Here is a 12,171-nt window from a genome sequence, read left to right on the forward strand (position 1 = left end):
GCCCATTCATGCATATTCATATGCACCTGTCCTCGCCCGGGAATTTGGGGACTTCATCCTCAGCCCCAGGTACCGAGGGTCTGTTCGCTTGTTGGCTTCAAAGTAAAGTAGCTTCTCCCCCCCCCCCCTCCCCCCCCCCCCTCCCCCCCAACCCTCCCCGTCAGGACCGATACTTTGGAGCGGTGTCATCTTGACCGGCAGAAATGTGTGATGGCACAGTAATTATAATGGAACTTTTCGGGCGCAGTTTTCTCATCTTTCTCTCTTTCGCCTCGCTTTACTCTTTTACTTTACTCATTTCCTTTTCTTTCTCCTCTTTCTTTCTTTCTTTCCCCTCTCTTTCTCACACTCTCTCTCACACTCTCTCTCCCCCCCCCCCCCCCCCCCGCTAAAGTCATTTATAAAGTTCTGACAGCGGCTCTGAAAGAGGACTAGTGACTGTAGTTCCAGGCCTGATCTCCGACCCTTAGAGGCTCTTGTCACCATTACAATCCGAACCAACCCTGTCCTAGTTCCTGTCTCCTCCTCTAACCAGGCCATTCCTCACCCGGGATGAGCCTAGCTTCTGTTCTCAGCGGGGGGGGAGGAGGTAGAATTACCAGCATACCTGCAGCTGCTGAATAATAGATGGTTGAAAACCTTTGCAGCAGGAAGCTCCGGTAGCTAGCACCCAGCTAGCTGGGGAGGAGACACTCTGGGCAAGGGGGGGGGGGGGGGGGCGTAGCTGTGTACTGAGGGCTTGTCCCTTTAGCCCAGAGTCACCCGTCTCTAGTATTCATTCAGCAGAGCTAAAGCCTTTCTGAAACCACTGGGAGGGCACGATGAGGCCCGCCCGCCCAGAGAGAGAGAGACGAGGGCAGACACGACGAACCGAACCGAAAGGGACGAAGGTTTCTGATGGAGCGTTTTGGCTGGAGGACGGTTGGCTGTTGAGCTCGGGAAACTGGCCAGCCTACGATTACGTTAGCAGTAAATTGGCGTCCATTAAGAGTAACAAGGTGGAGGGGAATAGGGGGGGGAGGATGGGGGTGTGGGGGTGTGGGGGTGGGGATGAAGATTTGCCATGAATGTGCTTCCACCCCATTCATCTGTAGACTCCTTAAAGTGCACACCCGCATACATATTTGATCTAATTCCCCCAACCCTGTCTGCCTATTGTCTCCCACAGTAGAGAGAGAGAGAGAGAGAGAGAGAGAGAGAGGGAGAGTGTCTCTGAGGGAAGAAGGAGGGGTGAACACAGTGGCGCAGTGGGGGTGCCGTTGAAACAAACGCGGCAGGGACCGCCGCCTCCGAAAAGTTAGGAGTGACGAAAGCTGACGGCTAAAGTGCCTCTGGCCGCGACGAGTGCAGGGGAGGAGGAGGAGGGGGGCTGGACTGAGTGCTTGTGCCCTGAGCGACTGTGGGCATTCATCTTAACGTGTTCTCCCTCCCTCTGTCTCTCTCTCTCACCTGGTGCCTGCCCCCACCCCCCAGCAGAGGAAGCCGAGTCGGAGGAGAACGAGGAACCCTTTGTTGCCCCCCCAGGTCTGGTCATCCCCCCGGATATGGAACTGGTGAGTCATCGTCCCTAACCCCGCATGGCAGACCCCCCAGGCAGGGCTGCAGAACGGGCAGACGTGCGTCCGACCCGGAGCTTATGTAGCATAGCGGCTGCCATGGTGACTTCAGGGAGGAATATGCCACAAACTGTTCAGAGGGAATCCCGACGCCGGGTGACAGACAGTGACAGTGCCTGAGATGGAGGCTGTTATTGTCACTGCCAGCTTGTCATCTCAGTATGACCCTGGTTATGTGCGCGACTCTTCAGCCGCTTGTCTGTGCTCTCAGACTTCATCTCCCATCACGCACCAGTGTGATCTCAGTCTCACCCCCATGACTTCTCTTTTCTAATGAGCTTTCGATGCCAGAGACCCAACCTGACCAATTGCTCCCATCCGGAAGCATCCATTCATTTCAAAGGCGGCAAATTCTTCAGTCCGGCCTACGTTATTAATCTTGGCCTTCGCTGGTGATTCCCCTCCTTAATCACACGGCTGAGCGTTCAGCCAGTGGTAGGGAGGTTTGGCGGGGGAGAAGTGGTTGCCACGACTCCATAAGGGAGTATGCGTGTCCTCATCTATCTTCCTAATGGCTGCAAGGTTATTTGTCGGGTCTTTTAAGGAGCGTAGCCTTTCAGCCCCTCTGAGGATCAGGATGCAATAAGGCCGCGTCGCAGCCGGATGCCACGTTGCCCAAGGCCCCCAGCCCGCCTCAAAAGTTTTTATTCATTATTCATGATTTTTATCTTGATGAGAAATGTGTGTTATTTCCAAGATTGTTGCTCTTATGCTCTCTGGGCTAGAAGAAGGAGAATGAGAGTTAGGAGGATTAATCATTGAAAGTACAAAGTCCGAGCGATATTGAATAATGTATCACGTCCAGTCCCACCGATTTCCATTTTGGATGTGTTTTATGGAGGTTTGGGAGAAAGAGAGAGATGAGAAACTCCTCAACTCTCGTGTGTAGAATAAAAGTGATTCATCCTGTTTTTGTCACAGTCGAACAGTGCAAACTTTTCAAAACACGATTTGGGACCATCGTGAATCTGGCAGTCCAAACGTCCTTTCCATCACCCGTGTGAGTGACACTTCCGTTGCGATCACGTGGTTGAAAGGCTTCTTTTATGTCCCGCCTTCTCTACAGCCGGCGACCACCAAGACCCACGCCATCATCGAGCGGACTGCCAACTTTGTGTGCCAGCAGGGGGCGCAGTTTGAGATCGTCCTGAAAGCCAAGCAATCTGGGAACTCCCAGTTTGACTTCCTGCGGTTCGACCACTACCTGAACCCTTACTACAGGCACATCCTCCGCGCCATGAAGGACGGCCGCTACGTCCGACCCTCTGACAGCAAGCAGGACCAGTCTCAGGGTAGGGGGCACACACACACAGACAGATACACACACACACACACACACACAGTAGTAAGTGGGCTCTTCCAACTTCCAGAATACACTCTTTTCAGTCACTTTTTGTTACTACTACAATAGTCACTGCACTGGACTTAATATTACACAATCGCACAGGATTTACATCGGCCTACTATTTTTCATAATGGCTTTATATGTGTATTTAGGATTATGTATGATGTTTATAAGAATGTTAGCTCACATCTCATTACGATTATTTATGTTGAAGTGAGAACATGTCCTTGTTACAAATGACTAAATAAACACAGAGAACTACCATCTACTCATCTATGTACACATTTGATATGTAGGGACCGTGTCATGCTCCATGTCGGAGCATCCACACCATGCAATATGTAAATGCCTCGATGTTATTCCGCCCTGCGTTTGAATAATGCAACGTGACGACAGAATTTGGGTGTTTTGAAGGAGGTTTCTTCAGACATTCACACAGCTCCCCGTGTCTCCCCCCCCCCTCGGTTCCTCTTTAGAATCCCAGTCGGATTCAGACGACGACGGCGACGGGAACTACCTCCACCCGAGCCTCTTCGCTCCGAAGAAGAGCTCTCGTCTGGAGGAGCTGATGAAGGTAAAGGCATAGCCTAAACCCCCCCCCCCACACACACACACACACACACGCACAGCCAGTTCAACTGTAACACTCGCATCAACCCCAGATGACACCGAGGGTTTATCACGTGTGCTGGCCCCATTCACAATTAACGAACACGAAACGAAATGGCCAGAGGACATTACTGTGTCGTTCACCACCGAAGATCCATTTTGTTTTCATCCATCTTCAAAGCCTCTCATTGGACACGTCTGGACTATCACCATTAGATAAATGAGGACATGTACTGTAGGTTAGTGTTCTCCCCTGTCAAGTAAATTGACCTTTTCTCTTAGCTCTTATTCTCTTAGGTTAAAGGAATGGCTTGAGACACACTTGTCAGACTATATCAGCCTCGGAGGCCATGATCCTAGCTGTCATCCATAGAACATTTGCATGTTCCAAGTCGACCCTGTAATTTCTTAATTAAAGCTTGTACTGCATCATTTATGTGGTTTAACCACCAGCTAATTGAGATGGATCTGTGTTTTTATGTTAAGGACTCATACATTTCTGAATTGGAAGAGCATTAGTATCACATTGCAAAATTCACAGGCGTAATTGGGCCTGACTTCAAAGGACTTTTAGTTGTTGTTTTTTCCCCCTCCTTTTAGTTGTGGCTAAGGACAAATTACTATCATGTCTTTTCCCCTTTCCCATATCTTAATTTAAAATTCTGGATTTTAATGAGTGCTGCTTGTTGTCATTCTGAGTGAGTTACGCAGGGTAAATGGTGAGATAAAAGGCTTTTACATATATTATCTGATTTTCTCTCTAAATAAAAAATAAAAAGGCTTCGTTTTACTTCAAACCTGAATATCAAGAGCTACATCTTTCTTTCAGAACTTTGAAGTTGTGTCTTTGAAAAGGTTTGGATAACTTTGCCAGAAGAACTATTTGATTTTCGTAGATTTCACAGGATTTCACAAGATTTTCCATCCATATGAGGGTCGAAAGACAAGCAACCGCCACTCTCTATTTGAGACCTTTCAGTGTTTTTAATCCTCAATAATCAATCAAACCCTCAAATAAGGGTCTCTCATGGTTCTTCCGTTCGTAAGAATGACAAACGGTGTTGCTAGTTGAAAACCTTTTCTTACATTTACGTTTAGTCATTTAGCAGACGCTCTTATCCAGAGCGACTTACAGTAAGTACAGGGACATCCCCCCCGAGGCAAGTAGGGTGAAGTGCCTTGCCCAAGGACACAACGTCATTTGACACGGCCGGAAATCGAACCGGCGACCTTCTGATTTCTAGCCCGATTCTCTAACCGCTCAGCCACCTGACTCCCTTCTTGGTGGGTCATTTTGTGCCGCAGCCTCTACAAGTCATGGACCCAGACCACCCCCTGGCAGTGCTGGTTAGGAAAGCCCGGCAGGAACAGAATGGAGCCGCCACCGCTGCCATGGTAACCCGTCTGGAGGAAGTGTCAGAGCCAGCTGTGACCACGACACCAGCAGAATACGCTGCTGACTGTGAGTACACTCTCTTTTTTCTTTCTTTAATATATATATATTTTTTTATTTTGTACAGAAAACATGTGAAATCTAGTACCTGAGGAGGGGGACCACATGAGTTTCTGTTCATTTCCGTTGACTTCCACTTCCACTATTTCTTCTTAGCTTCTCAGATAGGAGAGCTTCTTGTCAGGAATTGGCCACTGAACCATAGCTGTTTAGACTGGAACCGAACACAAACCCCGTCCCCCGCAGGGAAGAATCACTCAGCATGAACTTCTGAACTAATATCGATACTAAAACACTGGTCAATACCAGTTTACAGTGGATTCTTCCAATGTTTTGAAGAATGAGTGCTTGTTTGTTTTGACAGTTTTAATGAGGGTTTTTTACCCAGTCTCAGTCTTGAACATGTTCGTGGAAGCAGCATTCTCCTGCCTCCTTGTTCATTGACTCTGGTGTTGATGTTGGTTTTGCTTGGTTGGTTTTGCTTGGAGCACTGGTGGAGAGAATCCAACGCTGCTGGTTGGCAGAGCTACAGATCGGTTTGCTGCTTCTACTAGCAGTCTGCGGTTCCATTCTACACACACACTCACGCAATCTATCGTTCTCTCTCTCTCAAACCCACACAATATTTCTCTGGCTTGGCTCAGTTGCATGCAGAGGTTACTTTACTCCTCATAGGCACTTTAGCCTAAGCGACCCACTCAAAAAAAGTGCTGTTGAACTCGTAGGAGGCCTGCACTGCCCTAGCAAGCCGAACTAGCAGTAGAACCGCAGGTTGCGCAATCAGCATATCATTTCTTGCTGTATAACTCTCTCATCTTCGCTCCCAGCTGGGGTTTGACAGGCTGGGCCCCCACAGAAGTCTTCGCGAGATGCTCGCTCGTCTTGACTCCTTTTCGTCTACAGAAGAATCGAGAATCAACCCCCCCCCCCCCCCAAAAAAAAGTCACGCAAATCTTTTATTTTAGAGAGACGGTTCATGCTGCGCTCGCTCGAGTGGTCTTCATCATCCACGCAGGAAGAGCTCCACCACGTTCCGTTCCCGAGGTTAGGAGGAGAACGCCCCTCGTCCTACCCTCTCGCTCCCGTCATCCTCCCCCCGACCGCCACCAGACGCAGACACAGATCTGTAATGTTCCCGGCTTAAGTCGACGTGATCATCATATTCGGGGGAGATTCAGCCCTTGAAGATGGCTCTTTTCGATTCTCGTTGCTCGTTGTAGCCGTTCCCTGTGAGAGGCAGTGGGGAAAACCCCAGACCTGCTTCACATCAGAGGCTCTGGAGAAGCACATCGCTCAACATGATCCTCCTCTATCATTCCATGAGCCCTCATATCGAATGTGAATGACTTGAGGGAGGATGCTTCGGTATGCTTTAAGAGTGTGGGCTGTTCAGAGTCCACAGGCGTATGGCAGGCTTGCTCGCCGTTTTAGCTCTTTGGTATTTGTCTTTCCCCCTCGGGGGTTGTGCTGGTGTCGTGTAATTGGTCTCTTAGTCCTTCCTTCCATGGTATTTATCTGCATGCTGCCACTCAAACTGAGGCGCATCACATTCGCACCCCCCCGGTCTGCGAGCTCCCTATCCGGTTGGTGCCACTCAAACCGGGTGTTTGGCATGAATATTCAGAAATTTCACATTCCGGCTGTGGTCTGAACTCCAGGGGTGGAAGTGGAGTGGGCCATCTGCAGCTTGGATGTTTGGTGGCACCCAGAGTTCAGCCCCAGACGAGTCGTCCGTCCCCCATCCCCCCCTCAGTACGGAGCCCTCAGACGTGCTGACATCCGTCCACGACGACGCTCAGGCGGCCTCCCCCGCTTCTCCGAGTCCCAGCGCTCCGTTTCTGCCACCCTCGGCGCTGCGGTACCCAACCCACGTTCCCTCGCACAGGCTCATTGGACTCCGCTGGTCTGTGAATACTGATATCTCCATTAATGCGATTTACTTGCTTCTGCAGAGGCAGCTGCAGAGTCCGACCTCTGAACTGTGCTTCGTTGTCAAAGGAAATGCTGCATCTACCAATGAGTCAGTCCCTAGCGGAGCGACGCTAGTTTGTCTGTTTCTTCCAGACATTTTTCCTGCATTTGTAATGTTGGCCGTTCCTTATCTAGAGGGACCCAGTTTCTCATTTCAGATCAACCCTTTGCCCCAGGAAGTTTTCCTGGAGTGTCCTAGTTTTACTGTACAAGGATGGAGTTAAAAGTTCTTCTAACAGCCGACTCGGTATTGGATTGCAAGGTGTGCTAACCGCTTCCCTTGACACTCGCAGTCCTGATGGGTATCGATTGGTTGCTGTGGCTTCTTGAACCCTGTGCCACGGCGCCGCAAGCTGTTTGTGTTCACAGAGGCGCGCTGAAGGGCTGCCCACGAGCATAACAATCATCATCATCTGCAGAGCCCAAGGAACAGCAGTGACCCTGCGTCTGCAGAGTTCCACACAAACACGTTCGCTCGTAACTTTGTCGGGGCACGCACAGCGCCTGGTGTTTTCATCGCCCCTTGATATTTGGTTGTGTGTGGCGATCGAACCCCCCCGAGCATGTTCCTCTCACTCCAGTCAACACCCGACAATTCATGTTGAGCACCATTTCTTCTGTCCCAGGGTTCTCTCTCCTTCATCCCCTCTTTCGCTCTCGTTCTCTCCCCCCGCTCCTCCTCTCCACATCTCAGACTCCGTCTTATCCGAGCGGGGGCACGATGGAGCGGATAAGCATCCGTCGCTGAATCCTAATCTCTTTGTTTGGCGCCCAGGGAAACGGAACAGGGTACAAATGAGTATCAAGTGCACAAACGATGGCTCTCGCTGCAGGATGCCACTTCCAGCCGACGTGGGGAATGGAAAGTGTCATGACATGCCGGCCAGTCCGGTGACTAATGTGTTAATATCGCGCCGAGTGTCCTCGTTCTCATTTGACTCAAGAGGCCAGACTTCGCTCCCCCCCCCCCATACCGCTGTCCTATCTTCATTTGGCACGCTTCGCCGTCTAAGGCACAGATCATTGATCAGCAGGCTGCGACACGCACTCGCGCACACCCACACACATGCAGACGGGGGCGCATTGTCACAAGCGCGAGCTCACGCACTTTGCCTCTTTTTTTACTCCCTTGAGTGGATGCCGGATGTATGAAACGAAAGCGAAGACTCCCCCTCCGTGATAAACATATGAATTTGCCGGCAGCCATTACCTACCGGACTCCTCGACAGTCCCACGGGAGTGCACGGCACATGAATGCCCACTTTTGTTTACAGATATGGATTTACACATCATACATGCATGTCCACACACACACACGTGCTTGTCCGTTTGCAATGCAATCGACAACACGGCGTGCTAAAAGGGACGGGGTCCGAACTCGATGGAGCCACATCACGTACGTACGCCTCCGGCCACGATCCTCCTGCCTTCCCCAGCTGCTCTCCCTCTGTTCCCGCCGCAGATGTGTACCCAGCGTCCGCAGCAGGGGCACCTGGTGGAAGAGCACGCCCGGGCACCTGGTGGAAGAGCACGCCCGGGCACCTGGTGGAAGAGCACGCCCGGGCACCTGGTGGAAGAGCACGCCCGGGCACCTGGTGGAAGAGCACGCCCGGGCACCTGGTGGAAGAGCACGCCCGGGCACCTGGTGGAAGAGCACGCCCGGGCACCTGGTGGAAGAGCACGCCCGGGCACCCCCCGAGATGCCCGAGCCGAAGCCTGGCGTGCGGCCATCGACGACGTGTTGCCACGCCTCAAACGTCTGTTTAACCCGTTAAGGAGTAGCGTCACACATATGTGATCGTTCGAAAGCGGGCCCCACAGAGTACCGTCACACGTGTGATTCTGAACATTCCAACCGACTATTTTCCGATAGACAAAAACTATATGACAAACGCTATAGTATGGCTTCAAAATTTACAATTAGGAGGCTAACAAGTAACACTAGCAGGTAGTAGCATTGCTACGAGTATTATGCTAGGTTGCTAGGTAACGGAAGCTAACTAAAGCTAGCTAGCTTCCGTTTTGGAAAAATAACTCACTCTGGTGGAAGCGTCGGTAATATTTAGAACTCACTCCTTAAAAGGTTAAGGTGTCCCTCCTTTCTCACCTCTTAGAGCCGACGCTCGCAGCTCACATGCAGTTACGTTTGAGCGAGGCGTTTCTATAAGCAGCCGATGACTCGCTCTGTGGCGTGAAATGACCTACCAAGGCACTTGTGTTTGTATCTGGTTTTAGAGACGTGTTTTGTACACTGGTTGTGTGTCCCTGTGTGTTTCCTTATTGTGTTGGTGCTCTAATGCTTTCAATATCCTCCTGTAAAGCATTACCATTTAAATGTGAATACCGGTTGATCCTAATTACTTGGGACATGAAGAAAAGAATCATAAAAAATCCTTTGTCCCCATTTTCCTCTTCCGCCCTCACAGTAAATTTAATTAAGTGGACATTGATCCAGACGTAAGATTATTTTAATTTTGAATTTCTGTCAACGTCGCATTGGCTTTAATCGTTGCCTCTGCCTATGCTGGGGCCAAGATCTCATTAGTGATGAAGGCAGACCTGAATGTACATCCGCCACATCCCTCCCACACAGAGGCAGGCTGAATACCCAAAGCTGTCACATGCTATACAAACACACATATCTGCTAGCTGATGGAGAACACACGCAAGTTATGTATGAGCATTTGTTCAGATGTACGCCTGAAGTGTTGTTGTGAAATGTTTATTGATGCTCCCCTCCCCATTTATCTTTGCAGCCAACGTAGCCGCAATGTATTATGGGTATTGTATGCTTCCCGACGGGAGCTACTGCTTAGCCCCGCCTCCCCCGGGCATCGACGCCAACGCCTACTACAGCTCCCTACCCTCGGGCATGATGGGACAGGCCTCCTCCACCGGAGCCCCGCCTCCTCCCGGGACCACGCCCCCTCCGCCTCCTGAGCCTATCATCACAGCAGCTCCGGTCGCAGCCCCTCCCCAGCGTGCCCCCGTCACCACGCCCCCTGTCGTAGCAGAGATCAGGTGGGGGGACACACCTGCGGTTGAACTTTGGTGTATCAGAAACCTGTTTGTCAAAAGAGGCAAAGAGAGATTTGTTTGTCGTATGCACATCATTAGACCGGACATCCTGGGCAACAAAATTCTTGGGGCGAGGCAACAGACACGTTGTAGGCATAAAAATACAAAAAGAGAAAAAGTACCATTAAAAAGAGAATAACGATAAGAAAAATGCGTATGTGTATACAGTGTTATGCTGGAATGCAGTGTTCAGCATCTCACTCCCTTCTTTCATTCCTTCCCTCACCACACGTCTTCCTTCTCCCTCTCTTCTGGGTCAGCTCCAAGCCCCAGGCCCCAGCCCCACTGTCTGCTCCAACCCCAACCCCGGCCCCAACCGCAGCCATCATCCCCCCGCCCCCTGACATCCAGCCCGTCATCGACAAGCTGGCCGAGTACGTGGCCAGGAACGGCGACAAGTTTGAAACCAGCGTCCGCGCCAAGAACGACCCTCGGTGAGCCCGGATGACCACTCACACCCCAGGCAGCCTGCTCTCTTCAATCTGCCTGTTAGCTTGATGTATGCGTCTGTGCACTCTACAGGTTCGACTTCCTGCAGTCCTGGAACCAGTACAACACCTATTACGAGTTCAAGAAGCATTACTTCATGCAGAAGGAGGGAAACAGCCGGGCAGAGGTATTATTAATGAACGCGAGCACTGTAGCGAAATGAAACGGCCGATTTGAGTGAGAACCACTGTGTTTCACCGTCTGTGGTTACCGTCGGCCAATCACGCCATCTCTGACCACGCCGCTATAGGCCGTGCGTGTGCGCACATCCGCTTGTGTGTGTGTGTGGGGGGGGTCGTCCTTCCCTCCCTTATGGGTTTGCTCTCCCTCAGCGCAGCCCCCCCCCCCCCCCCCCGGGGTTGGGCTCATTGTTATTGGCATAGCGCTGCCTCTTTTTATTTATACATCCATGTGTTTAGAAGGTAGCTCTTTCAAAGCTGTACCATGGCATCATGAGGGCTTTTATACCCAAGATCAGACAGTTATAAGACTGTGCGTGTGTGAGAAGAGCCTGTCCTACTGTCCACAGATCAAAAGCCTTCACTAATAGAGCGTGCCCAGGGCTTACTGGCGCAACGCAGTCAGTCTTGAACAGTCATCTTCAACCCCCCCCCCCCTATTTGGCTTTCTCCTTAACACAGCCCTTCAGGGCTGTTCAGGGGTTTGTTTTGAGTGCACCCCGACTGCCTCTGGTGTTGTTCGTCAAGGCCGCTTGCTGGTCTGAGACAGATTGCTGTCTCCATCCCACCTGTTGAGCTGCCTGTTCAGCCTCCAGTCTCTCTCTCTCTCCCTCTCTCTCTGTTCCCCCCCCTCTCTCTCTCTCTCTGTCCCCCTCTCTGTCATAACACACTAATTCTGTCTCTTGCAGTTCCTCTTTGTTTCACTCTCTCTCTACTTCATTATCCCTCCTCCTTTGGAATTTGAATAATGGCCTTGGGTTTTAAGTGTAACAAAGCCACATGTGTGAATGAACCCAAGGCTGAGTAAAGCATTTAGCGTTGATGCATTTACATTTAGTAGACGCTCTTATCCAGAGCGATGCCATACTTCTTTTTCCTTTTCTTTTTTCGTTTCTTGGAACAAGTCCCCGCTAGATGTTTTTCCCCCCCTCACACACCCAGCAGAACACAGTGGATGGCAGGTGAGCCAGACGCCCTTCCCATGTTCTCCCCCCTCACCCCCCCTGCTCTCCAGGGATGGTAAACCTGCCTCGCCAGCCAGCTTTTTTTTGTGTCTTCTTACAAATCCATTAGGCCCTACCCCATCACACAGGCTTATCCCATCAACCCAGCACACTTAACAAGATTTCCAAACGTTAGCATGCGATTTCACATTCGGCTATCTTTGCAGGGCACATCCCCTTGACTTTCACTCGGGAAGGTTTGTCTCATTTTAGTTTGCGGCGTGGGCTGTTAGCGACTAGCGCGCCTCTCTGGACCCCTCACTAAAGACCCCCGTTCATTTCTTTTTGGTCGTTAGCTAACGGATGTACAGTCCGCCGGTGTTTCCTAATGGTTCTATGTAGGAGGGTGGCGCTTTGACGCCGGATATTAGGAAAAACAACAATATCAAGGGTGAGCGCAAAAGGAAGGCTAAACATGTAGAAATCC

The 12,171-nt window shown here is 50.9% G+C and overlaps 1 protein-coding gene across 2 annotated transcripts in view; it reads left to right on the top strand.

Moving 5' to 3' along the window:
- sfswap (splicing factor SWAP) overlaps nucleotides 1-12,171 on the top strand; it is a 54,488-nt gene that overhangs the window by 5,485 nt on the left and 36,832 nt on the right. The window contains exons 4-10 of one of the 2 annotated variants that reach the window (XM_062484018.1): nucleotides 1,474-1,553; nucleotides 2,683-2,908; nucleotides 3,438-3,535; nucleotides 4,876-5,032; nucleotides 9,751-10,015; nucleotides 10,333-10,506; nucleotides 10,595-10,688. In XM_062484018.1, the coding sequence (XP_062340002.1) occupies nucleotides 1,474-1,553; nucleotides 2,683-2,908; nucleotides 3,438-3,535; nucleotides 4,876-5,032; nucleotides 9,751-10,015; nucleotides 10,333-10,506; nucleotides 10,595-10,688 (1,094 nt within the window). The remainder of the gene's footprint in view (nucleotides 1-1,473; nucleotides 1,554-2,682; nucleotides 2,909-3,437; nucleotides 3,536-4,875; nucleotides 5,033-9,750; nucleotides 10,016-10,332; nucleotides 10,507-10,594; nucleotides 10,689-12,171) is intronic. The other variant, XM_062484020.1, reaches the window with a different exon arrangement.

This window comes from Osmerus eperlanus, chromosome 18, assembly GCF_963692335.1.
Source record: "Osmerus eperlanus chromosome 18, fOsmEpe2.1, whole genome shotgun sequence".
NCBI lineage: Eukaryota > Metazoa > Chordata > Actinopteri > Osmeriformes > Osmeridae > Osmerus > Osmerus eperlanus.